General features: G+C 43.2%; 2 protein-coding genes across 5 annotated transcripts in view; one reads left to right on the top strand and one right to left on the bottom strand.

The window, feature by feature from the left end:
- snap91a (synaptosome associated protein 91a) overlaps positions 1-10,576 on the top strand; it is a 41,317-nt gene extending 30,741 nt beyond the window's left edge. For 2 of the 4 annotated variants that reach the window (XM_035435432.1, XM_035435431.1), the window contains 12 exons: positions 1,114-1,197; positions 1,456-1,524; positions 2,063-2,146; positions 2,792-2,860; positions 3,046-3,210; positions 5,031-5,180; positions 7,919-7,943; positions 8,271-8,364; positions 8,716-8,802; positions 8,893-8,985; positions 9,203-9,303; positions 10,026-10,576. In XM_035435432.1, the coding sequence (XP_035291323.1) occupies positions 1,114-1,197; positions 1,456-1,524; positions 2,063-2,146; positions 2,792-2,860; positions 3,046-3,210; positions 5,031-5,180; positions 7,919-7,943; positions 8,271-8,364; positions 8,716-8,802; positions 8,893-8,985; positions 9,203-9,295 (1,013 nt within the window). In that variant the 3' untranslated portion in view covers positions 9,296-9,303; positions 10,026-10,576. The remainder of the gene's footprint in view (positions 1-1,113; positions 1,198-1,455; positions 1,525-2,062; positions 2,147-2,791; positions 2,861-3,045; positions 3,211-5,030; positions 5,181-7,918; positions 7,944-8,270; positions 8,365-8,715; positions 8,803-8,892; positions 8,986-9,202; positions 9,304-10,025) is intronic. The other 2 variants (XM_035435433.1, XM_035435434.1) reach the window with 2 other exon arrangements.
- Positions 10,577-12,078: 1,502 nt separating this feature from the next.
- Positions 12,079-22,373, bottom strand: prss35 (serine protease 35). Its single transcript, XM_035435436.1, has 2 exons — positions 21,779-22,373; positions 12,079-14,785 (listed from the first exon to the last, which is right to left on the bottom strand). Exon 2 carries the CDS (start codon positions 14,764-14,766, stop codon positions 13,444-13,446), a length of 1,323 nt encoding a protein of 440 aa, XP_035291327.1. The 5' UTR covers positions 14,767-14,785; positions 21,779-22,373; the 3' UTR covers positions 12,079-13,443.
- Between the last annotated feature and the right edge of the window lie 3,143 nt (positions 22,374-25,516).

Genomic DNA, 25,516 nt, shown 5'->3' with positions numbered 1-25,516 from the left:
TAACTTTGCTTTGATTTGCAGTGACCCTTCCCCCTAAGGATAAAAGTGGCCCCAACCACGCCAGAAAAATGCCCCCTACAGCATAACAGAGCCACCAGACCCCTACACTGTGGGGGTCAAGCATTCAGGCCTGTACCATTCTCTTGGTGTACACCACATATGCACTTGCCCTCTTGTTGAGAATATGGTGAAGGATGATCTCATCTGGCCATATACTTTTTTTCCGCATATTTTCGACCCTACTGATGTCTTTTCCATAGATCTAAATGCAGATGTCACTTTAGTCACTGTTCCTATTGAAACACTAGCCAGTTCAGCAGTCTTTGTGACTGAAGCTCTTGCTATCCGTGCCCCAATAATGAACCCTCTTTCAAAGTCACTTAGTTATTGTCTTCCTGCCACCTTGATCCAAAATCAAGGTCAACTGGGTCTGCATAATAATTTTTATACATGCCACAGAGCATGATAGGATGTTAATTGCTTAATTGTATCATGTAGTCCTCCTGCATGGAAGCATCTGCTTTTGTTATGTTTCTCCACTAATTTATTCCGGTTTTTCCTTTAATTTGTCACCCATCTGTATTCTTCCGTATTATTATTATTACTGAAGCATTTTCAACCATAGAGTAAATCAAAAATTTGGACCACTCCTACAAGTTGTTAAACTTAAGTTTGGGCAATGGGGCCTCATCCATTGAAATGGATGATGATGTAACTCCTTCCAGTTAGGACCATTATTACAGATTTGGGGGTGGGTCAAACTTTGATTGCATACCAGCTGCACTGTTTTGACTGCAACCCAGTGGAGGCTGATGTAAAAGGTTTTGGGGGGGAAGGCATGGAATGGGATGGATGGTTTCCACTGACACCACAGCATGTTGTTTCACCAGCGCCCCCTAGCTTTCGTCCCTTCCATGTGCCTTGAAGGGATCAGGTGCTGCCCCATCTGAGACATTTTTTTCTTTTTTACAATGATGTTCAACCAGCTTTTTATTTTCAAGTCTTATTCTTAAAATGACTTAAGATGGTTTTTTACAGAGATTGTTTGCTCATTTACTCCATTTAGCCCATGTGCACTGATTGTACACTGAATGTGTGTGTCCTTGTTTGTAGATTTATTTGATTCAATGCCTGAGCAAAGCTCCTCCACAGCATCCAAAGCAGACGCTACCCATAGCGTAGACCTGTTTGGGGCAGGTACCAGAGTTTATTACCTTATTTCCCTCTCCCATGTTTATGGGTGGCTGATTTCTGTCCTTTTTCCATCTGTCAGCTCTTCTGACCATGTCTTGCGTTTGTCCTCATGGTGGCTTGTGACTTGTGGCATGCCCCCCCACGCAGTGACATCAGTCAGAGAAGTGCTGCTTTCTCTCTCTTTCTCCTTCTCTTTGTTTCTTCTGTTTCTCTTTTTCTTACAATTCTGTGGTCTCACTTAACTCTCCTCCTCTCTGGAAGATCTCCCTGCGACCTCACGAGGGTCTTCTCCTTTACCTGAAGCCAATGTGACTGCTGATCTCCTTTCTGGTGAGTTCTCTGTTCCTTTCACCCTATTTGTCACATCCTGTTTTCCTGCTGACTGCTGCCCCCTGGTGTTAGGTAGTGCAAGGGTGTCTCACTCACTTTCTGTCACTTCCTTCAGTTTATGATGAAAACTCTGTGTTGAGACCCCAGCTCTGTGCATTACTCTATTGCCTACTTATACTGTAGCCTAAAGATTTAAGTAATTTTGTGGCCAGTATGAAATCTGTTTTTATAGGCCTAGATGCCTGTATAGCATAGAAGAGCTTTCAGTATAACAATAAATGGCCCTCACAGCCCCTTGCTTCCATGGCAATGGTGACCGCCATACACGTTTCTATGGCAACAGTAGCCATAACAGCACTGCTTGCCTCCTGGATTTAAAGTTACTTATAGTGGCAGTTCTGCTGGATCTAATGCACACCAAAGACAGATTAGAATGGTCATGTGTACTTTTATGTATTATATATGGTTTAATTTTTGTGTTTCCATATGTGTGTGTGTGTGTGTGTTCTGCGCTCACACTGTCTCTCTCCTGAACCAGATGCGTTCTCCGCACCAGTGGCCCCGCCTGCACCCGCATCTCCTGTTAAAACAGATGCCGGAGGTGTGCTGGACCTGTTTGGGGGTGTGTACCACCATCCCACAGTGCTGGGTCATAATGTGGGAGTGGTAATTAGGGAACGAATTGGAAAAATGCACAATTCTCCCCTCTAGATAATAAATAACATCAGTGGTGGAAAGTGACACTTTTGTTCCTTCCCTTCTTAATGTCCTGTGTGTCTCTGCACTCTCCTAGTGGCCAGTCTGCAACGTTGCATGTCCCTTTACATCAAGATATTATGAACCACTTTTATACTTTATACCACTAACCAACATTATTTTGGTATTCTGCATAATTTCAAGCCAGCAAACTAATTGGTTGTACTTTCATATACCCAGAGAGAATTATTTACGTGATTGGTTGTACCCATAGACATCAGGGGGATTCCTGCATGTGACTTGTTCTTGGTGTAGACCTTTGCTATTCAAAGACTTTAGCCAGTGAGTCAAGATCAGTGAACAGAGATCTGCAACTATCACCAGAATCAGGTGTGTATATGTGTGTGAGTGACCGAGAGGGGGGAATAGTGTCATGCATCATGCGCATGTGTGAGTGAGTGCTCTGTGTGGGTGTAGATGGTAATCTGGTACTCTGTCTCCTCAGTCTGGAGGTAAAAGCTGAATTCTTCTCTGCCCTCATGCTGCATTGTGGATGGACTCGGTCCCACAGACACATTCGGCAGTCCTGTAGAGTCCCAGCCTGCCGCACCTGGTGTGCCTGCCGCTGACCTGCTGGGAGGTAAACCCCTTACCCATCAACACCAGAAATATATCAGCGTGTACCCACGTCTGAATTATAGAAGAATACATGTTCCATGTTGTTCCAGATTGATAGGAGTTTATGTAAATTTTGTAGGTCTGAGATAAGTTATAAAAGCGGGTAAATGTGGCAGGCTTGCTTGATTGACGACTGTCCTCCCGCAGGGTTGATGACCCCCAGCCCAGCTCTCGCTCCAGCCGCCACCCCGACCCCGGCCCCGGTGCCAGCGCAGAATAACCTCCTGGAGTCTGGGCTCGATGCGGCCTTCTGCTCGCCCCCAGCTCCGGCCTCGGCCCCCGCAGCCCCGTCCACTGGCTTCGATGCCTCAGGTAGGACGCCTAATGCTGAGTGCCCCTGAGGCTGGAATAGCCTCACTGCAGCTTTCTTTAGCACTGGGGGGGGGGGGGGGGGGGGCATGGCTCAGATTTGTATTTCAATAATATGGATTATTGGTTGAAGCTGGTCGTTGGAAACAATGCAAATATGTCTGAATGGGCTGATTTAGTGCCTCGTTGATGAATTGAATTGAGAGTCCTGTTTGAATTAAGCTCCTGTCCTTTTTTAGGGCAGGGCCTTCCTAATTGTGATGCTAGCACTGCTATCAGAGCGAGTGGAGTCATTTCTCCATCTTGGTTTGTTTGCATTTTATTCAGTGATAGAGATATCACTATTGTTGGAAATCCTTAGAGCCTTCCTTTAGGTGCTGTCCCTGACCTACCAATTTAACAAGTACGTTACATTTATTTTTTAAAACTGCCATGTAATCTTTAGATTTTTTCAACACAATGTCAATTTTCACAGTGTTTTTGTTTTCTTCTGGTTGTAAATTATTGTGCATTTCCACAATTAATTTTGTGTATCTCCACAATTTTATGGAATATTTTTGTTGCTTTTCGCTAAGTGTTTGTAAGAATTTAGTATGAACAGTATTTACAAATACTGTTCAAGCAAACAGTTTATTACAGTACATTAGAGACCAAGTAACACATTTGATAGAGGCACACTGATTACATATTTAGTGGAGTGTCGGGCAGTGTCAGTGTGTTTTCACAGCGAATAGTGTGATTGGCAGCGCGGGGTTGAGTTGGTATGTTGTGCTGGGCCTGTGTTAATGAGTCAGCGCTGAACGCTGGCATGGCGCTGGCATGGCGCTGGCAGAGTCTGCGTTCCGTGTGCATGTCCTGAACACTGCTTTGTTAACCTCTCTGTGTTCAGCATGGCTGGCGCTCCCTAAGCTTGCTCACTCTCTCCATGTTATGCAACTGAAGGTCTACAACTGCTGCTGAAGGCTTAAGTCCTTAACACTGCCTTCTCTCTGTCTGTCTGCCTGTCTCTCTCTCTTTATTCCTTGTAAACTTGTCTTGCTATATCGCTCTACGCCTTTCATGTATCCCTACTTCTTTCTCTATACCTCACCCTTTTTCCTTATCCTTCCCTTTCTCTCTTTTCCTCGCACCCTCTGCTGGGTCATTGCTTGCTTCCACTGTGTGATTGGTGAGTTCTGGCGTTCTCACGAAAACAAATTTCGCCCACAATGCTTTGCAGCATGAGCTGTGTTGACCTGCCAAGTCTCCCCATTATCAGGAAGTTTGAATTCTCAGTGAATGCTTTTCTTTCTGCATTTGTTGAATTATATGTCAATAAGACTGCATTTATCCAATATGCCTCGACAAACAACCATATAGTGAATCATTTATTACCTCCACCAAGGAGGTTACGTAATGACGTCCGTCCCTCTGTCTGTCCATCCATCCATCTGTTAGTCCATCCATGACAGACAGAAAAGTAATGGCTGGATTGCCATGAAATTTACTGTACACATTCATGTTCCCAAGAGGAAGAAACCTATTGATTTTGGTGACCCCATGGCCTTTCCTCTAGCACCGCCATCGGGCCAGATTAGTATGGTACTGTATTATTATTGCAGTATATTAAAACCGTGTACAGTAATTGCTGTCCTCCCAATTGGAGCTGCCTGTCTGCATGCCAGCGTGCTCTTTCCCAGAGTGGCGGTTTCTGTTGTTGTTGAAGTGCTGTTGTCAAAGTGCTCTCCCTCAGTGGTCCCTGCTTATAATTCAGGAAGAAGTGTAATGGAGGCGTTGTATGTGCTGATCCCCTCCTCCTCTCCTTTCCCTCTTTCTCTCTGAAGTGTTTGATGGATTAGGGGACCTACTCATGCCTGCCGTGGCCCCCCAGGGACCTCCGGTAGTCCCCATGGCTGGGGGCGGGGTTGCAGGGGCTCCACCTACAAAGGCAATAGGAGGCGACCTGGACTCATCTCTAGCAAGCCTGGTTGGAAGTATGTATTGATCTGGATAAGATGGATATGCTTTAGGATAGGAAGCATGTTTTGATTAGGTTAGGAAGCATGTATTGATCAGAATAAAATAATATTTTGATTAAGGTGATACGTTTAGTGGACTTCATAGATGTGAATTAGAATGTGGAAGTCCACTGCAGAGTATGACATCACTCAGTGGGTTAATGAGATCTCTTGCTGTTGCAAACCCTAACTCCATTATAGGGATGTATCCGAATCTGAATATTGTATTCGGGAAAGCACAAATAATGCGATGGAAACAGATATTTCTTCTACCCGGAGTTGCTCGTTATTATTCGGATTCAGGGGAAAAAATTCAGCTCCATGTCGAGTTCTCATAGCCTCTAAAGTTACACGTGCAGAGAGCGAGAGTATCTGGAACTCCTGCACATAGCAACTGACTCGTGACGGCGAACCTATCATAAAGCTAGCTGGCATTCAAAACCCGTTTCAGAGTGTCTTAGAAAGACGTTATGTCTACACTGCTTGACCACACCATTTAAAAAGAAAGACAGTGCTAGGGAGATGAATTTTATTGACTTATGGTTTCATGCAGTTTTATTAAATAATGTAATGACAAAAAATGTATGGTATAGCCTTCATGGTATAAACTAATTGTATGGTATAAAATGAGAAGGAACTGTTTTTTTCTTGATGGAATCTTTGTTTTCATAGAATTAACAACCAGAGGTTTTTGCTTAACAACGGTGCAAATAGAACTACCAACCAGAGTTTTTTGCATAACAACAGTCCAAATAGAATTACCAACCAGAGTTTTGCTTGACAACGGTAAAATAATATGCCCAAACAGCCGCGGAAAACTATTTCACTTTCAGCTGATTTAGTCGATAAAAATCAATAAACTAACCGTCTATAGTCATTGTTGGTAACCCGTTGTATAAGTGGAATAAACCCCTCCGGGCTGTCCCGTTATTGGAAAATAATGTGTGTTGGTTTAAAGTTACATTAGCATAGTTGTATAATTTACAATAACGGGACAGCCCGTCGTGTTTATTCCTTACATAACACTTTTAACAAATAACGTTAACAAATCACTGCAAGCGATGACATTCCGTTTTTATCAACATTAGACATTACTACACCGTCCAAAATGTAGAACCAGGGCAAGATGAATTACCAGAGTTGCACGGAAAGGTAGCCTGCATGTAACTGTCGTGAATGTCAAACATTGTGAGGTAATGCAAAAGCATTGCCAGGGAACACGAAAGTAGCTCCAAAAAAAAAAAAATCCCCACCATGACCCTTAGGGGGCTCCGTATTTTTTTCATCCAGTTCAGGTTTTTTCTTCTAGTCCAGTTTTTGTTTTCTTCCAGTCCAGGTTTTTTTCCCTTCCAGTCCAGTTTTTTTCTTCCAGTCCAGGTTTTTTTTCTTTTTTCAGTCCAGTTTTTTTCTTCCAGTCCAGGTTTTTTTTTCTTCCAGTCCAGTTTTTTTTCTTCCAGTCCAGGTTTTTTTTTCTTCCAGTCCAGTTTTTTTTCTTCCAGTCCAGGTTTTTTTTTCTTCCAGTCCAGTTTTGTTTTCTTCCACTCCAGGTTTTTTTTTTCTTCCAGTCCAGTTTTTTTTCTTCCAGTCCAGGTTTTTTTTTCTTCCAGTCCAGGTTTTTTTTTACTTCCAGTTCAGGTTTTTTTTCTTCTAGTCCAGGTTTTTTTTTCTTCCAGTCTAGTTTTTTTTCTTCCAGTCCAGGTTTTTATTTTTATTTTTTTATTTATTTATTTTTTACCTCGCAACAAGTTATTTCTCAGTAAAGGGACACCTCGGCCTTTTAACAGTTCTAAAATCAATGCGGTACAAAATCCAGCATTTTAAAGCAGTTTAAGGGCCTCGAGGCACCACCGTCAAAAACGATGATTTTGGTTCCATATGTTGGTTTTGATTTTTTTGTTTTTTTGCTTCTATAACATCTATAGTTTCATAAAATGAACTAAGGTAAAAAAATGTTATAAATCGTTAATGTAGATGATAATATAACACCATCGTCAAGTACACAAAGCATAAAATGAGCTTATGATAGCATGTCCCCCAGTTAAGGGGGGGGGGGGGTGGTTCAGACAGTTCATAAAACTTAGTTTGGTTAAAAATAGAAAGAGAGAGAGAGAGATGAAAAGTATAGTATGAGGATGTGGAAATATATTTCATAATTAATGATATGCCAAAATTAAATCAATTTGATGCTTTGAATTGCCAATGAATATTAGGGGAAAATATAACATTTGCCTGATTTAACATGACTTCCGGTATAAACCGCGCCCACTTTTGATATTCTATCCGAATACAGATACACAGACAGATAATTTGTTGGTTGAACAGATACAGATACAGATAATAACATCTCTGCACACCCCTACTCCATTACATAAACATATATTCATTAGAAGTGGTAGTACTGTATGTTTTGGTGAGTTTGAAAGCATGTATAGATTAGATGCATTGATTTGATTGAGATCCATTACATAAACATATATTCATTAGAAGTGGAAGTTCTGTATGCATTGGTAAGTTTGAAAGCATGCATCGATTAGTTGCATTGATTTGATTGAGATGTCAATATTGGTTCAGGTAGGAAGTAGACAGTGATCAGATTGGAACATAATTGAATCCGTGTACTTCTTGTGTGTACCTTCTGGCACCATCTGGAGTTTTTGTTAGCATAGCTGGGCTTGAGGCTGAAGCTCATTAACCTGGCTCTGTTTCCTCTTCAGATCTGGGCATGGGAAATCAGAAGAAGTAAGTGCTCTGTCTACCTCCTTTCATTATTTTCTTGTCTGTCTGTTTGAGTGTGTGTGTGTGTGTGTGTGTGTGTGTGTGTGTGTGTGTGTGTGTGTGTGTGTCTGTGTGCATTAGCTGCATTAGTACCGCATTTGTACCACATTTGTATGATTGACAGATGTTTTATAAGATGGTAGTAATTAAATGATTGATTAAGGATGGATGCATTGCGAGCTTTCAGTGATTTACTGATTGATAAATTGATTGATTTATTTATTGATTGGTTAATGGATTGATTGCTTTATTGATTGATTTACTGATTGACGAATGCGTGTTTTTTTATAGGGACTTGCAGTGGAATGAGAAGAAGCTGACAGGAGGGGCCAGCTGGCAACCGCAGGTCGCCCCCACCAGCTGGGGTGCACCCGGCTCACAGATGGTAGGTACTACCCCTGGCAGCATGGGTGGGCATGACAGTGCAGGCTGCAGAGTTTGGGTGGGGCCCAGAGTTTGGGTAGACAAGGTGTTACGGTATGCAGGGTCTAGAATTTTGATGAGCACGCTGTAGGGTGTAGGGATATGGAAGTGAGCAGGCTGTGTGTAGCTCTGTTAAACACTGAATGCATTAGTTCATTATTAGTTTATATGCATGTACCTGTGACCAGTGTAATGTACAATTCTCATGTCTGTTTGAGATCATGCTGTCTCCCTGTGGGAAATGTATGTGCTGCTCTTGGTGATGTACAGACTTTGACTGGTAATGTTCTGCCCCTCCCCCCTCCTCCACCAGCCTGGCTCCTCCCCTGTGGCTCCAGGGGCCACACCCCCAGCTGGGGCCATGCCCCCTCCCATGGGGGCACAGCCAGGATTCGGCATGGTAAGAGACCCCTCTGCCTCTCTCAATCTGTGGTGCCGTGTAAATCCCTGTGTCTCACACTCGCCCCCCCCCCCATCATCCCCCAAACAGCCCCCAGTGGGTGGAACTGGAGCTCCCATGATGCCTCAGATGTTCCCCCAGCCAATGATGAGACCACAGTTCCCAGGAGCACCAGGAGCGCCGGTAAACACAGCCCCTGCTGTGCTCATACTGCATCACAAACACACACAACACAAGCTCTCCCCTGTGCGCATGCACACACACACATACATACACATGCACATACACACACACATACATGCACACACATACTACACATGCACACATACCCACGCGTGCATACACACGCAGTCGCAGTGTCCAGATGGGTGACTGTCTCTCTGTTCCTCTGCTTTCTCAGCTTTCCCCAGGACCTGGCGCTGCTCTCCAGAGCCCTAAAAAGCCTCCCACCAAGGACCCCCTGGCAGATCTCAACATCAAGGACTTCTTATAAACCCCCAGGTATGTCTGCAGCCCTCACACACATTTTAGTGTTGTTCTGATCAGTTATAGGGGACCCAGAGGCAAGTTTACACTGAAATCCTAAGCAATTTACTAAATTCATTACTCTGTGTGTCCAAATTACTATACCAGAATGTTTCAACATGAGGACATGGGGTTACAGTCGTGCTACACACTGATTTCTGGGAGTGCTTCATATCACAGAAATAGGAACCAAATGGGCTGCTGGGTCGATCATCTGATTAAGACCGTGTCCCAGTGTATGGCTGCAGCCCAAGGCCTGGTATAGACTGCTGACTGTGCCAGTGTCCACTGTAGTTGTAAGCCCTACAAAGTGACACCTGGTTGGCTGTCACATCACCCAAAGTGGGAGGACTCCAGCTGAAGGGGTAGACTGCTTCTCGCTGTGCTCCATTGATGCCTCTGGTAAATCAGATGTGAGCAGTCTATCTGTGCGAATTGCACAGGAAGTGCACTTTATGGTACAGTCACTGTACAGCTTCATCTGGTGGACTGCCTGGAGAAACATAGCAGCTGGCAGAATGCCCTTCAGAGGAGAGCATTGAGCATCAGGAGAGTCTTGAATTGGCAGAGATCACATTAATGATGCGATAGCCCTACACATATATCTTTTTTGAAGAAAAAGAAAAAAAAAACGCGTCTCCAGTTAAAGAAAGCTGTCTCTTTTTTCCCTCTCTCTCATACTCATTGTCTTTCTCCAGTTGCTCTGGACCACACCCCGACCCCCCAGCCAATAACAGCACCCCTGGAAGCATCTGCATGGTGTCCTGCTTAACCTCCAAGGACACCAGGAGATCCCAGCAAGATAATGGAACCTACATCCCCACCTTCACCCCTGCCCAACCCTTACCTGCTCCACTTGGTCTTACCTAATAGCACAGTGTGCAGCCCTGAAGAGTCTGCTTATCTCTATGTTCTCCTTTCCCGAAAACTAAACTGAAAAGTGACAAAAAAAAAAAAAAACTCAAATGGAAAAAAATGGTGTACTTTGATCCTCCCTTTTTCATTGTGGGCATTTGAGTCGAATGATGGGTGTGTGTGTGTGTGTGTTGATGCCTTTTTTGCGCTTTAGCTCCGCCCCCTTTCAGGGTGACGGGCGGGTGGCCGTCCTGTAGTGACTGGTGTTTGTGTCGTTTGTGGCGGAAGGTTTTTGATGTACATAAATCTCACAAAATCCCAGGATTTCCTCTCTACTCTGTATGTCTGCTCCAGAAATTGATGTGAATCTGATATCAAACTATAAGTCATGTGACATTACTTATTGCTAGTCATAAATCTTAACTTGTTTCGGAAAACAAATATATATATATTATATATATAAATATATAATGTGCAGGATTCTGAAACCTACAGCACCCTCCAGTGTTTTTCTTTCATTTAGGTTTTTTTTAAATTCTTTATTTTGCGGTTTCAAATTTTTCACATTTCACTTTCAATGCTAAAGGTTATTTATATTTTCATGAATTTCTTTGTTGAATAATTGTCAAATAAAGCAGCCATATGCATTTCAGGACATTTTATCTGCACGTTAACTTATTCATCCTTTTTTTCTTATTTGAGAGAAAAAAGTTATATTTTTAGTTTTTATTGTAGATATAGAAATTAAATGTTTTTAAAGTGAAAACAATGAATCGCTAACAGTGAACTGTCCCAGGATGAGATCACAAGGCAATATTGCATAAGAACTCAAATCAAAGGCCAGACACATTTTTTTGTCCCAATTAACCAATTAACACAGCATTCACAGTAGCCCGAGCTAAACAGAGGGTTGGGTCTCACCATTCTGTTTCACATGAACTATTCACTGTCCACGTCAGTGAATTCTTGTGTTTTGACTCATAGTGGTAGTGTTTTATTACCAGACCCTGGTCAGTACTTGTAGTGTTATTTTTGTATTGCTGTAGAAACAAACTTACAAAAAGTCTGACACCTAACCTGCCCATGGGGGTGTCCCAAGTCCCATCCCTCTCCCTTCTTCTCCTAGTAAATGTGCACATGGTGTTTTCTGTTGCTCCCTCTCATGGTGAACAGTGGTATTGTAGGTGGCAGCACAAATGAAGGGTCTCTGTGCACCCAGAAGAGGTCACTGTTGATCAGTGTTACTTTGTGTCTCTGTAGGCAGGTCTGTGGGCCAGTGGGAGGGGCCTGACTGTAGACTCTGTACTCTCCCTGATATACTGGGTACTCTGTGTGTTGTATCATTCCAAGTGGCTGTATCGACAACTGTTGTGAAAATGATGGGTAGAAAAAGAAAAAAACTTTAATTTTTTTGTTAAAGATGGATTCTGTTTGGTTTTTTGATTGACGACCTCCCCCCCTTCGCTCCCCCAGTGCATGTAATTCCTCTTGAGATGCAATAAAGACATTGACTTAAAGAAAAATCAGTCTGCTTCTTTGTCTGCTTCTGGCTATGAGGCAAAACTGGGGATATATACTGTCCTGCAAGGCAAGGCACAGACATGGTCTTGTCCCAAGTCGGGACCAATGTTCTCGGAAAAGGATTCATTGAAAAATTCACCTGGTAAGGGAAAGAATATTTTTACTGTCTATAGATGATAATACAAACATCAAAGCTTGATATGTGTACTTCTCTGTTTCATAAAAGTTTGATTCGTCCTGGTGATATAGTAGTGAAGAGGTCCTGTATATTATAAAAATACTTGTGGCCACAATAGGAATAGGACTTAATGCCTGTGAATTCCCTTTGGTACATAAGCAGACATGCATGCACATACATGCACTCACACACGCACACCCACAACATGCTTATTTTAATTATGATATGAAATGTAGTACCTGGTATCAGATGTTTAGACATTGTTACATAAAATGAATGGAATTCCAAATGTATTTATTGAACAATCAAAATTAATTTTACAAAAGATGATTCAATTAAACCAATCAAAAAAAATCAAACATCAAAATATCAAATTTTGTAGCTAATCAAAATCTTTTCAAAGATTGTTTTTGAAATTATACAAGTGATGTATAATGCAACTTTGACCCTCATTTATTGATTTTAAATTAAAATAATGTTATAGTTATCAAACTTAAAAAAAACGTCAACTTAGACAATGATACAGTACTAAGCAAACAATATATTCTGATAGATTTTGCAAACAAGTCTTTACAATTTCAAATTAAATTAGCACCAAGGATCTCCCTCCTCATATTGAGCACCAATATGTGTATGTGCATTGACAGTGACAAGACTTCACTGCACTGAAGGTTAATACAGAGAAGAAGAAAAGTAGAGAAAAAATAAACATATCATAATCAACAGGATTCCTTCAGGAACCACTTAGCATTTAGTAATCTCAGGGTAATATTTTGACAAAAGGTAGAAACATATAGGGATTTATAAGGAATTATTCTGAGACACAAGTATAAACTCAACCCAAGTATAAAATATATATATAAACCCTTGTTCTTTCAGAATCTCCAAAGAACATAATACCAAAGTGTTTATTTCTCAGAAAAAGTTTTTTTTCTGGGTCATACAAAGAAGTAGAAAACTGCTTATTGTATTCCAAGGTCAAGACTTCTACAGCTGAGCCAAACACAAGAACCCCCAAATTCATAAAGTAACACTGATTATATCAATCTGCTACACCTAAACAACAGATACACTTTCTACAAATGCTTATAACCCCAACAGACACATAAATTAGTTCTGAACTAATTCTATTTCTCAGACTTCATCTTGAAATATTTTATATTTAATAATACCGCTTTTAATGAAATATTCGCTCAATAATTAAATAAATTAAAAAGACAAAAGGAAAACTGAAAAGCCATAGAGTTTCTTTAGTTTCTTTGCATTTTTTCTGTTGATGATTCCCTATAACTTATGTGGTCTTGCAGGGACGTGGGTTTGAAGACTGCTGGGTGCCTGTGAAGCATTGCAGGTGCGTTGCAAGGCGTGTGGGGGTGTTAGCACTGTAGATGTGGGGGGGCTCTGAAGACTGTGGGTTTGAGGGATGTGGGAATGTGGAGTGATTGCTGCAGTTTTGAGTGCAGGGAGTGGGGTCTGGGTATTGTAGGGAGTCATCAGTGGCAGGTGAACATGGGAGGTAAACCGTTTGGTGGAGAAGAGTCAGTCTGGGCTCCAGATGGGCCTTAGGCATCACGGCACTCGCTGGAGTCCCCGTGCATCCAGAAGCAGATCTGAGCGTACTTGGCGGGTGTGATCCTCACCGCCACATTGTAATCCTGCTGCGCCCCGTTGACGTCCACCCAGTGGTGGCCCGAGAAGACGCCGATGATCTTCCTCTTCCACTTCCTCTTCCCCGGCTCCTTCAGCCGCACATAGACGCCCGAGCCGCTGGAGCCGGGCTGGGCGTCGCAGTACTGGTACAGCAGGTCTCCGGACTCCTCCGACACCGAGCAGAAGCGGTAGACCAGCTGGCCAGGCCGGTCGTCGTCAAAGCCAGAGAAGTGGATCCGGCCGGCGGGGACCTTGCGGACGGACGGGATGACGCCCAGGTCCATGTGCCGCTGCCGGTGCGCCCGCTTCAGCTCCAGCAGGGCGTAGTCGTAGTCCACGGCGACCTCGTCGGAAACGCCCCTGAACCAGCCTTTGGGGACCTGCGTCTGTTTCACCCGCGTCCAGCGGAAGGAGGGCTGCTTGGGCTCTGCGCTGCGTCGGCTTCGGTTCTTCCTCCCTCTCCGCCTTTCCCCCTTCCCCCTGCCTTTGCTCTTCTCCTCCCCCTCTCCCTCCCCCTTTCCCCCACCCGTGCCCTTTTCCTCACCCTCTCCTTCCACCTTTCCCCCGCCGTCGCCCTTCTCCTCCCCCTCTTCCTCCCCCTTCCGCCGGCCCTTCCTTCCACCCCCCCTCCCCTTGCCCCCCTTCCTGCGTTTGGAGCGCAGCTTCAGAAGCCCCACCCGCAGCCTCTTCACGCCTTTCACGTAGTCCTGGCCGTCGTGGATGCAGTGGGCGGCGGTCAGCACGTGCTTGGGCGACACCAGGATCCCGGAGCAGCCCGTGGAGACCTTGACGGTGGTGGAGAAGGGGTAGTTGGTGGAGAAGTGCTTGTCGGCAATGGTGAAGCGGCTGTCCGTGCCGTACACCTCCCTCCTGTGTCGGCGGAGGAGGCGGGCCGAGGAGTTCCGCGCCACCGCCGCCTCCTCCACGTCTCGCAGGGAGACCTCGGTGAGCGTGCGCGTTCCGTTCTCGTACACCGTCTCGTAGGACAGCAGGTTCTCCAGGTCGGCCACGCTGGGGCGGGGCAGCCTGCTCTGGCATTCGATCCCGCAGGTGCCCCGAAGCTCTCGCCGGGTCTCGGCTGTGAAGCCGGGGCTGCTCAGGAGCACCGTGCGCTTGTCCCGCACCAACGGGACCTTCCTCTGCGGCCAGGTGTACTCATCATCCTCCGCGACCGCTCCCACAGCCACGCCCAGCACCGTTAGTGACAGCAGGAGACACAGGGGTGCGAGGCCCATTGCACAGCTGTGAGACAGTCTGACACACAGAGGACAGAATGTTAGTGAGCCTCATCTTGCTCTATACACATTACATTACCTGCGATGGGAAAACAAGGCTTTACGGAACCCACAAATACTGTATGAGGAGCTATCATACAGACTGAATTTGATTGAATCAAATCTAATGGTGATTCACAGATTACTGACACACGATTGCTGTAAAATCTGTGAATAAAGGCTGGTAAACGGTCTTTTGACGCTATGTGAGATGGCAGTACTACAACTGAGAACCACAAAAAAATTGGTAAAATGACTTCGAGAATTAAAGGCAAATACAAACTACTCAGCTCTAAAATAACATATGGTTGTACATACCTGAATTCTACTCAGAGAAATACGTCGCATATGAAAAACACATAAAGCAGCTTGTCTGCTGAAGCACTTAAGAATGAAACTACACAGTCACACACCTCCACTGTAATAAAAAGTATAAAAAAGAAACACACTAGTCTGACTGATGGGGTTGAGTTGAGTTACAGAGGTTTCACCAGATGGGAGTACACTACTCCAACACACCAGCAGAAATTATACTTCATCAGACTATCCAAATGGGGGAAAAGGGATGAAAAATCATAAAAAATGACAAAAGTCAGCACCTAGCAGATAAAAAAAAATGTCACACTGTCAATGAACTCTCATAAGTTGAAGCAAGCTCAGTGAGATATTTAGCACTAATAAAATCCAAATAATTAAAAAACAGCAATAAATATCCACCTATTGATCATAATGACTGTCATCTCCATCAATAACTTTTCTGGAGGGTTTTTTCCTAGCATTTTTTATATATAATACTTTTACTCATGTTTCAGGGAAAATGTTTCTTTTTATTGTTACATTTCTCAGTTCTCTTCTGTAACATCTCTGTTACTGTCTCTGACCCATGGACCAAGGCTTTTGCTAGAGTTCATGCTGATTACACTGTCTGGAGCCAGCCAATTTGTGCAGGTGCAAAATAGGAACTCGCAATGACCAATTCACAAAAATTGATACATTAAAAAAACATTTTTTAATTTTGCAATGGGGCACAGTTAACTACCCAGTGACTACCTCCTGACTTTTATACAGCCGGCTTGCTATTATGTAGCCCAATATAATTAAAACTCAGTAGTAACATTCGAAAGTTACCTTTACTGGCAGTACTGTCAGAGAAAATGGTATACCTTCTACCTTCTAGCTAGACCATTTGTTCAATATTAATGTCTCTTCTGAGCAAACATTAATGTAGCAGGTTAGTTGAATGAAAACTGAAATAGAGGGGCTACAGACCTATATTAATGCTGACAGCCAGTCATGCCTATGCATAATGTGACCATCTGTCCCAGATTCTGTGGGATAGTCCCACATTTTGACCTTTGGTCCCACGACTGGCAACTACAGACAAAATGCTCCACATTTTCTATAAAATAAAAACCATTACAAATATTGAAACCATCATGTAAAAATGGCGACATCATGTAAAAATCATTCTGTCGTCATGGTTAACTCTTTTATGAGTAAGCCTAAGGCCATACATGTACAGTATGTATGCTCTGAATAAGGTATTCCCCAGACAGTAGGCGAGGCTATGGCAGTAGAAACATGTACAGCAGGCTCTCAATGGTCTAACGATTGCTAAAACATTCAAGCTGTTCCAAATTTTAACATTCCAACAAGATAGAACTTCCACACAGCCTAGACCTACTTCATAAACATGCAGGTTAGGGAAAATATGCAGGGAGTCAGTCCACTGTGTAAAAATAAGCCTGGCGGGGTGGAAAGAACCTGATGAGGACAGTAGGTCCGGACCACATTTTAGGGAATGTTAAAATGTGTCTACCAATATTTTTGATTAATCTGAATGATTAATCTGAACCATTTTTGACTTTCTATAGGCCAAATTATCCAGCCAAAAATAAATGGGTTGAGGAGGCTGGAACTAGGGACAGGTGAGAGGGTGAGCACTAAGTGACAAAAATTGTGACTAAAACTGTGACGGTCGTCCCACCAGCCCAGACATTCTTGTTTTGCGCAATTTGAAGCAAATGTGCTAACATTGGCTTGTCAGCTAAACGTAACCCACCTAGCTTAGCAAACTGGCTGACTCAGGGGTCAGGCTGGCTCAGGGGTGCGCTATACGTTGATCACGACCAACCAGTGAATTGCAGAAGCCATGCTCATAGGTCACGTCATTTTAAAAAATGCATCATTTAAAATCCTAAGACTCCCATGTTCATTCCTCTTCCCAATGGCTTCTGCCTGACAGACAGGTAGGCCTACACACACTTCATTAGCATGCAATGTGACCAATCTGCTTCTGAGAACATGATATAGATATTGTGCACTCAAACTTCTGTGGTATAGTTACATATATGTCATGTCATCACAGTAACATGATAACTTGGCCAATGCATATGGCACAGAGCAGTCATGGTGGTGACACAACAAATCTGGCAGGGAATTTTGCTTTCAATACCTGGCAAATTACATTACATTACAGGCATTTGGCAGACGCTCTTATCCAGAGCGACGTACAACAAAGTGTATAACCATAACCAGGAACAAGTATGACGAGAGAGAGAAATACCGGTCCAAGTGCAGGGAACAACCGCATAGTTAAACTTGGACCCTGAAGGTTAAACTGATTAGCACTAACACAAACGAGAACAGCAACAACGCAGAGAGAAATACCGGTCCAAGTGCAGGGAACAACCGCATAGTTAAACTTGGACTCTGAAGGTTAAACTGATTAGCACTAACACAAACGAGAACAGCAACAACGCAGTCTATGGAAAAATACAAGCAGTAGTTAAGACAGGTGCATTAACGAAGTCACCTACGAAACAGCTACCTAGTTACAACCCTAAACTTACGGTAATTTAAGAGAGTACAGGGAGGTATTACAAATAATGGTGTAAATCTAAAGCTGGGATTTTTTTTCCCAGCTTTAGATTTAGGATACTGGTCTAATGATTTAAAGTTAATTCCAATGCAGGTTTCTATACAATCTGGCTTATATTATTATGTGATAGTAAAAAAAAAAAAAGACTTTGCCAATGCATTTTTAACAGTAGTTCCCATAGGGCCGGAAGACATTGGGGCGACATAGCTCAGGAGGTAAGACCGATTGTCTGGCAGTCGGAGGGTTGCCGGTTCAAACCCTGCCCTCGGCGTGTCGAAGTGTCCTTGAGCAAGACACCTAACCCTTAACTGCTCTGGCGAATGAGAGGCATCAATTGTAAAGCGCTTTGGATAAAAGCGCTATATAAATGCAGTCCATTTAAGACATCTTGATAGAAGAACAGAATTTGATGCACAAGCTACCCAACCTTGAGTAACTAGCAGCGCAAGGTGACCACCTAAAAGTAACGCTACTAAAAGGTCCAAATCAGGCCACCTCTGCATCACTTTTCATCTCCTTGTATCTGATGTTGTTATTGGCTGATGTAGCTAAATGTCCATTGGGATAATTATTTCTGCGGGCCTGGAGTATTTGTGATGATGTAATCAGCAAGAAAAAGAAGAAGAAGAAAAAATACACAATCCCTTAAGTTTGGGGCTTTATTGTGTGGACATGTGAAGTTCTTTGTGAATTCTGTCTGTATACATGAGGTCAGAAGGTACAGAAGTTATTGTTCTTTAGGGCTGAGAATCATGGTTATTTCTGTAGGGAACCCTGAAAAGTGCAAAACTCTCAGTGCTGTATAGATATGGGGTATGCAAACCCGCCAAAGCATAACTTGATTTACAGAATCACTTTGCAGTAGTCTACTCAGCATATTCCTATTGGCAACAAAGTGCATCTCCCTCTCCTGATCATGTTGAATCATCTCACTGTATGCCACATAACGTAGCGCAAAGGTGGCTGCAACTTTGTATTATGTTTTCATTGCTGTTTGACAGAAAAAGGACTAGAAAAACAAAATATTTGGTGAGTAACAAACACCCAATTTTAAATATGCTTACAACTTGGCAAAACTAGGCTAATTAATCTAGGTTTCAGTAACCAACTTTACATAGCCTACACTTGTATTGTGCCTGGCTGCCTATCGATAGCTTGCTTCAGATGTGAGGGTTCAGTGCTCGTAAATTTGGTGGGGAGAAATGCAAGGGAAGGCAGGCATTGTAGCCTACTTTAGCTAGACAGCGTGGAAAATACATAAAACACTTATGGAATACGTATACTACACATTTGACTTGCCAGTTAAAGGGTTCCAAACGCCCCTTCAATACATAAGTAACTTGCACTTGAATGATTTTTTGACCCAGTAGTTTGTCACTATCTCATTTCTAGGAGGGCCACTTATACTTTTACTTGCATGGGCCATTAAGGCAACAATTACTTGAGAAGGCTATAGTGAGTGCACTACCCACCTCTGTGTACGTATCTTTTACATGCAATACTGGAATCTGTCAGTGGATTGGGGAGCAGTTTTGGAATCCATCTGTGGCTGGGTGAAGGGTGGTGGGAAAGACAGTGTTGGAGTCCATCTGAGTGTGAGGAGTTTTGGGGGTGTCTGTCTGCTTTTTTTCCTCCTGCTGTATACCACATTCTTTTGCCCTGCCTCTAAAATCTGCAGACATGCTTGACATCACATAAGAAGCACCCAATCAACTCCAATCAAAGCTGCAGCACACTGAGGGCCTGATTAGCTAAGAACTTTAGCATGTCCAAACCCTTTAGCACACACAAAACCAACAACGTGACCAATCACTGGTTTTGTTATTCGTTTTGTGTGTGCTAAAATGTTTTGCACATGCTAAAGGTCTTCATAAATCAGTCCCATAGTGTGCTCAGAACAGCAGTGCATGAGTGCAGTAACTGAACACTCTACAACTGATCCCATGTTACTGTTTTATTAGTCACTTCATTACAACACAAAAACGTTTGTCAACACTAGGTACCCTGCCCAAGGCACACAGAAAGAGATAAAATGTGTAATTCTGGCAACTGAGGGCGTGAATTCAGTGGTCAGTTTTCAGGAGGGGAAAAATAAATGTGTAAAAAAAAACCTTCCACGATACCCTAAGCTCTTCCTGTTTGCATTCCATATTTCCCGTGGTGGTGCAGTATAACGTCTGCCCTGGGAGCCGGCACCACAAAGGAGGATTTCGATTACTGGCCCACAACCTACAAGCACACCACACAACCCCCCACCCCTCCAACAGCCCGTCCGTCAACAGTTGCTACACAGCGACAAGAAACTTCATCTCCCAGTGACTGGGGTGACTCACAGAAAAAGCAGACTCTCCTTTGAAAAACTGTGTCGCCTGCAGAGGCCGACATTTAGTCGCCAATCTATCGGCTTTCCATCGAAGGTGCCGCAATAACCGCGTCTCGGCTCCATGCAGATGGAAGCGCTAAAGCGCTCTGACAGATGTTCATCCAGGCCCGGAACTCGCCAGCTCCCTCGCGCCCCCTCGCCCTGTCGGAAACGATCATTCTGAATTCCTGTCTCCATTCCGAATGCCCCCAGCACCCCTCAAAAAACAGCGGGCGTAATGGGAGGGAGCCTTTCTGATGAAAAATGCACTGATTCGGCAGGTGGGTTATCACCAAAGACGCACAGGGGATCATCGCCGCAGACCCAATTACATTTCTTGGCGGAAACGCGACTGGATGCTTCATGTCATAGACATACTATGGCACAACATCAGGGTTTGTCATTATGCATCTCCTTACTATCTAAGGTTTACACCTGCCTCAACCAAGATTACACCGTACACCATATTCTAACGACTCATTACAATATGTTTCATGAGGAAATTACGGAAACTCAGTTTTATTTTTTAAATGCAATGGGTTAAATAAATTGACATTCGTTTCTGTCCTGCTTGACAAAATCTCCTGATGTGGAAAATCCCCTAAATCTGCAGAATCCTGGCTCTCAATCTTTTTTCAACGGCCATTACGAGTGAACTCTGTACGTTTTTTAATGGAAACAATATATTAACTGCCACAGTAAATCTCTGTAAAATAATGTATTTTCCATTGCAATATAATCTCCCCAGCGCCGTGGCCTTTTTCCACTCTAGCCCGAAGCCGTTCGAATCCCACAAGCCAGCACTTTCAGTACACTTTAGTGTGGTGCCGGAGGATGGCGCTAGTGGTTAATTTTCGGTCTCAAATTATAAAGCCTATCATTAAGAAGCTGGCAGCATCAAGTAGCCTACTGTATTGAATTTTGCAGCAACCTGCTCTGACTCCTTTCTGCGCTGCAGCGATCTGATACATTTGCCCGAGAAAAACACGATACAGAAGTGCACGCGTTTGTGCACTGCCCAAACAACTTAAGTGTTTTGTTGTATATTAGCCTATATAATGTCGATACATCGATAGCATTGATGAACTGTGATTTGAATCATTTGTTAAAAAATAATAGCCAAATTTCAATCAGAAAAGACGTAGCCTACTCTGAGTCCTAAAATGTATTTTCTGCAACCAAACTGTGTCTATCCTAGACCTGAAACATGGTGAATTTAAGATATATCACATTATTAGATTTTATTCAGTCACATTATTTGCGTTTAATCAATGTCAAAATGGCACAATTAATAACTTTATAAGTAGGCTATGCATGTGTTAATTAACACGCAGGCTATTGTGTTAAAGTGATTTTGGGCATAGTGCTTTCAAAAACGTATTTGCAAAGGCATAATTTCGTGACATTTTTATGTAAAACTTGTAAAACATAAAAGGTCTTAAAAGTCACTGATTTAAACAAACCCATCAACTGCCAATCAAACTTTATATGAAATGAAAGGAAAACTGAGAGAGGTATATGCATTATCACATTAACCAGGAAAATCAAAATAATAGTAGCCTAATAAAAAAAGTGAACAACAAGCACACACCTATGAACAACTCTAACACAAATTGACCTTTATCACACCCGATAAGAGATGTAACATAGCCCATATTCGGGATGGATGGACCAAATTTATTAATCAATACGGTCTAAAGGTCTTGCATGTATGTAGTAAAACACCATACCTGCTAGCATTCGATAGGTGGATATGACAAGTCCGCAAAGTTGTGTTTGTTTATTGAACTACAGTCCCGTTTCTGAAAGACACTTTTTTATTCCACAATCTTCTTGTCAATATGTGAAAGTCCGCTTCTCTTCATAGCCTTTGCATCAAAGATGTGGGGAGAAATCACAGCCAAGCCCCCAGCTTTCCGTAGGCACTTCATTTGATGCTTGTGGAAAAAAGGACTGAAAGCTTCTCTTGCGACAAAGAGGTTCTCGTAGGGGAGGGACCAAGTAGCACGGAGGGACCGGTCTGAATGAACTTAATAAACATAACGGCACTGTGAATTAAGAGGTTTCGCTCATTAAACCGTAAAATTCAGAATGAATATAAATCTGATTTCAGCCCCTTTCCACTTTCCCACTCGAAGAGCTGTCATTCATATTGAATGGGAATTCGTTCCAGACCATCGACAATAGTCCGCCGGAGCTCTGGTCGTCACGTGTCCAAGCATCCACATCTGTTGCACTTGTCTGTCTCTATCATGGAACAACACAAACGGGCGCTGAGAGCCGTGTATGCATACCCACTCACAGGCACATAGCTGCACACTTAATACGCATGAACAAGTCATGAATAACTAAGCTTTCGCACAAAGGCTGGCGAAGGAACTCGCCTTCCCTTTTTATGAGCCTAGAGTCGTCACGTTGCATGAAGCCTCCTGGCGCTTTGTCTCCTGTCCCTAAAGGCAATTTCTGTTAGTAACTGGCCATCGCCACCGCAAGCGTTCCTCAAGCAGGTTTTGGGTCTGCGGCGTCGTGAAAGCAGTCACTTAAACACGAGACCCGCATCAAAGCAGACCATGACAAAAACCAAAAAGTTACCTAAAAGGTTAATTTTAAATGTATAGAGAGTTAAGGAATATGTGTCCTTACCCTGACTACCACTTAACACTGATTCAAACTGCATGTTGAAACGTCTAATGTTGCGTGTCATATGTGGTGTATGTGTGTGGGTGTGTGTGTGCACACCCGTGTGTGTGTATGTCTATCTGTGTCTGTGTGTTTGCGTGTCACTGTTCATGTCAGATTGTGTGGGATTTAGTGGATGCAGTCCAGGGAAAACAACAGATTCTGGCAGAAGGAAAGGAGCAATGGCATTGAAGCACTAATGACTAAAACAAGAAAAAAAAAAGTGGAAAGAATGTGTGTGATGCTGGGTTCATGAGAAAGCAAAAATGAAATGCAAGTCTGGCACTGAACACCGCTGCAGCAGCTGGGTCTACGATACACAAACCAGGCTGTGCTCAGCAACCTTGTGGGAGAAAGCACCCTGGAGTGTCAGCCCACAGTCTTTTGTGTCAGAAGATGCACTGGTTTGAGAAGTTTTTGTCACACTGTACATATTCTCAGTGAATTGTGTGCATTGTCCATGAGGGGCCTTCTGGAGAGAGCCCTTTGCATAGTGCATGAAAAAAAGTATTTTATGTGTATGTGAAGATATGGAGGAGGTTGGAACTCTGCCTGTGTATGGTGGGCGGAGTCATTTGTGTTTCCCTTTTTACCTATCGATAGTGGGTGGGGTCATACACTACATTTCCAAAAGTATGTGGACACCTGAATATCACATCCAGCTGTACTTGTTGAACATCTCATTCCAAAACCATGGGCATTAATATGGAGTTAGACCCCCCTTTGCTGCTGTAACAGCCTCCGCTCTTCTGGAAAGGATTTCCAGTAGATTTTGGAGCATTCCTTCTGGGATCTGGGAAACCAGGACAAAAACACATGGTGGGGCGGCATTTAGTTTCTATGGCCCTAGGCTTTGGAACACCCTACCTGAGGATCTGAGGACAGCTCAAACAGTTGACATTTTAAAATGAAGACTAAAACATACCTATTTAGCCTTGCCTTTACCTAGGAACATTTTTTTATTTTATCACTTTTTATTTCTTACATTTACTCATACTCTTCCTACTTTATTTTATTTTTTTATTCTATTTAATTTAATTTTAATTTTTTTTTGTGAAGTGCATTGCATTTCAAAACCTTGTACGAAATGTGCTATATAAATGAAGTTTGATTTGATTTGCTTCCATTCAGCCACAAGAGCATTAGTGAGGTTGGGCACTGATGTTGGGCGCAGTGCCTGGCACGCAGTCGGCATTCCAGTTCATCCCAAAGGTGTTTGATGGGGTAGAGGTCAGGGCTCTGTGCAGACCAGTCAAGTTCTTCCCCACAAACTCAGTAAACCATTTCTTTATGGACCTTGCTTTGTGCACGGGGGCATTGTAATGCTGAAACAGGAAAGGGCCTTCCCCAAACTGTTGCCACTAAGTTGGAAGTTCACAATTTTCTAGAATGTCACTGTATGCTGTAGCAGTAAGTTTTCCCTTCACTGGAATTAAGGGGCTGAGCCCAAACCATTAAAAACAGCCCAGACCATTATTCCTCCTCCACCAAACTTTACAGTTGGCTCTATTCAGGCCAGTACAGTTGGCACTATGCATTCTGTCAAACAGAGATTCATCCATCAGACTGCCAGATAGTGAAGCGTGATTCATCACTTCAGAAAATTCATTTCCACTGCTCCAGAGTCCAATGGCGGCGTGCTTTATACCACTCCAGCTGACTCTTGGCATTATGCATGGTGATCTTAGGCTTATGTATGGCTGCTCAGCCATGGAAACCCATTTCACAAAGTCTTGACAAACAGTTATTGTGCTCACTTTGAGGTAGTTTGGAACTCTAGGATTGCAACTGAGGACAGACGATTTTATGTGTTACACGATTCAGCACTGGGCGGTCCTGTTCTATGAGCTTGTGTGGCCTACTGCTTCATGGCTGAGCTTGCTCCTATACATTTCCACTTCACAATAACAGCAGTTACAGTTGACTGGGGAAGCTCTAGCAGGGCCGAAATTTTACGAATTGACTTGTTGGAAAGGTGGCATTCTATGAATGTACCATGTTGAAAGTCACCAAGCTCGTCAGAACAACCCTGTTATGTTCTGTGTAAGGACCCAAACGCAGACCAGGGAAATCCAAAAAACGTTGTCTTTATTCAGTCCAAGTTCAAAGCCAGGTAAATCAGAGAGAGGATGGTACAAAATCGAGTTTCCAAAAGAATAGTGGTAAACAGGCAAAAAATCAAAAACCAGGAGATCAGATAGGCGAAGGTACAAAGGAACAGGCAAAAGAGAAGTCAAAACAAAGCAAAGGTCAAACCAGAAAGCAATCAAACAAAAGGGGCAGGCAAACTCAAAGTCGTATGGAAAGGGCGTCTCAGGAATCTCAATAAACAAAGGCTTACACATCATCGGCACAGTGAATATGATCAACGTTCTGACAGGGAGCTGGTGGAAAAGACTGACATTTATACACTGGGGAAGGTAACAATCAAGGAGGGGTTATGTGAGTGAGGGCGGAGTAACAAACAACATCCAGGTGAAGAACATTAGGATAACTAATTGAATGACAGGGGACTGACAAAACGCGGACTGGAATCAGATAGACAACAATGATAACAGACGGCCTGGGTTTAGCAGGTAAAACACGTGCAGAGAGAGAGAGGTGCAGTTAGAGCAAGAGACAGGTGCAGGCAATTGCAGAACTCAGCGTTAGGGCAGACTAGAAAGAAAAGGGGCGGAGCTACAGCGCAGCATGGAAAAGGGGAGAATGGTTAATGTATTAGTATAGTGATCTAAACTATCAAAAACCCAAAACTAGTGTTTGTTAGTCCATTAGTAATATTCACATGT

This window comes from Anguilla anguilla, chromosome 1 (assembly GCF_013347855.1).
Source record: "Anguilla anguilla isolate fAngAng1 chromosome 1, fAngAng1.pri, whole genome shotgun sequence".
NCBI lineage: Eukaryota > Metazoa > Chordata > Actinopteri > Anguilliformes > Anguillidae > Anguilla > Anguilla anguilla.
Note: the sequence above shows the minus strand (reverse complement) of the source record. Positions and strands in the feature narration are given on the sequence as shown.

Bases quoted from the DNA above. Each gene is read 5' to 3' on its own strand.
- prss35 (XM_035435436.1), bottom strand. From the start codon at position 14,766: ATGGGCCTCGCACCCCTGTGTCTCCTGCTGTCACTAACGGTGCTGGGC.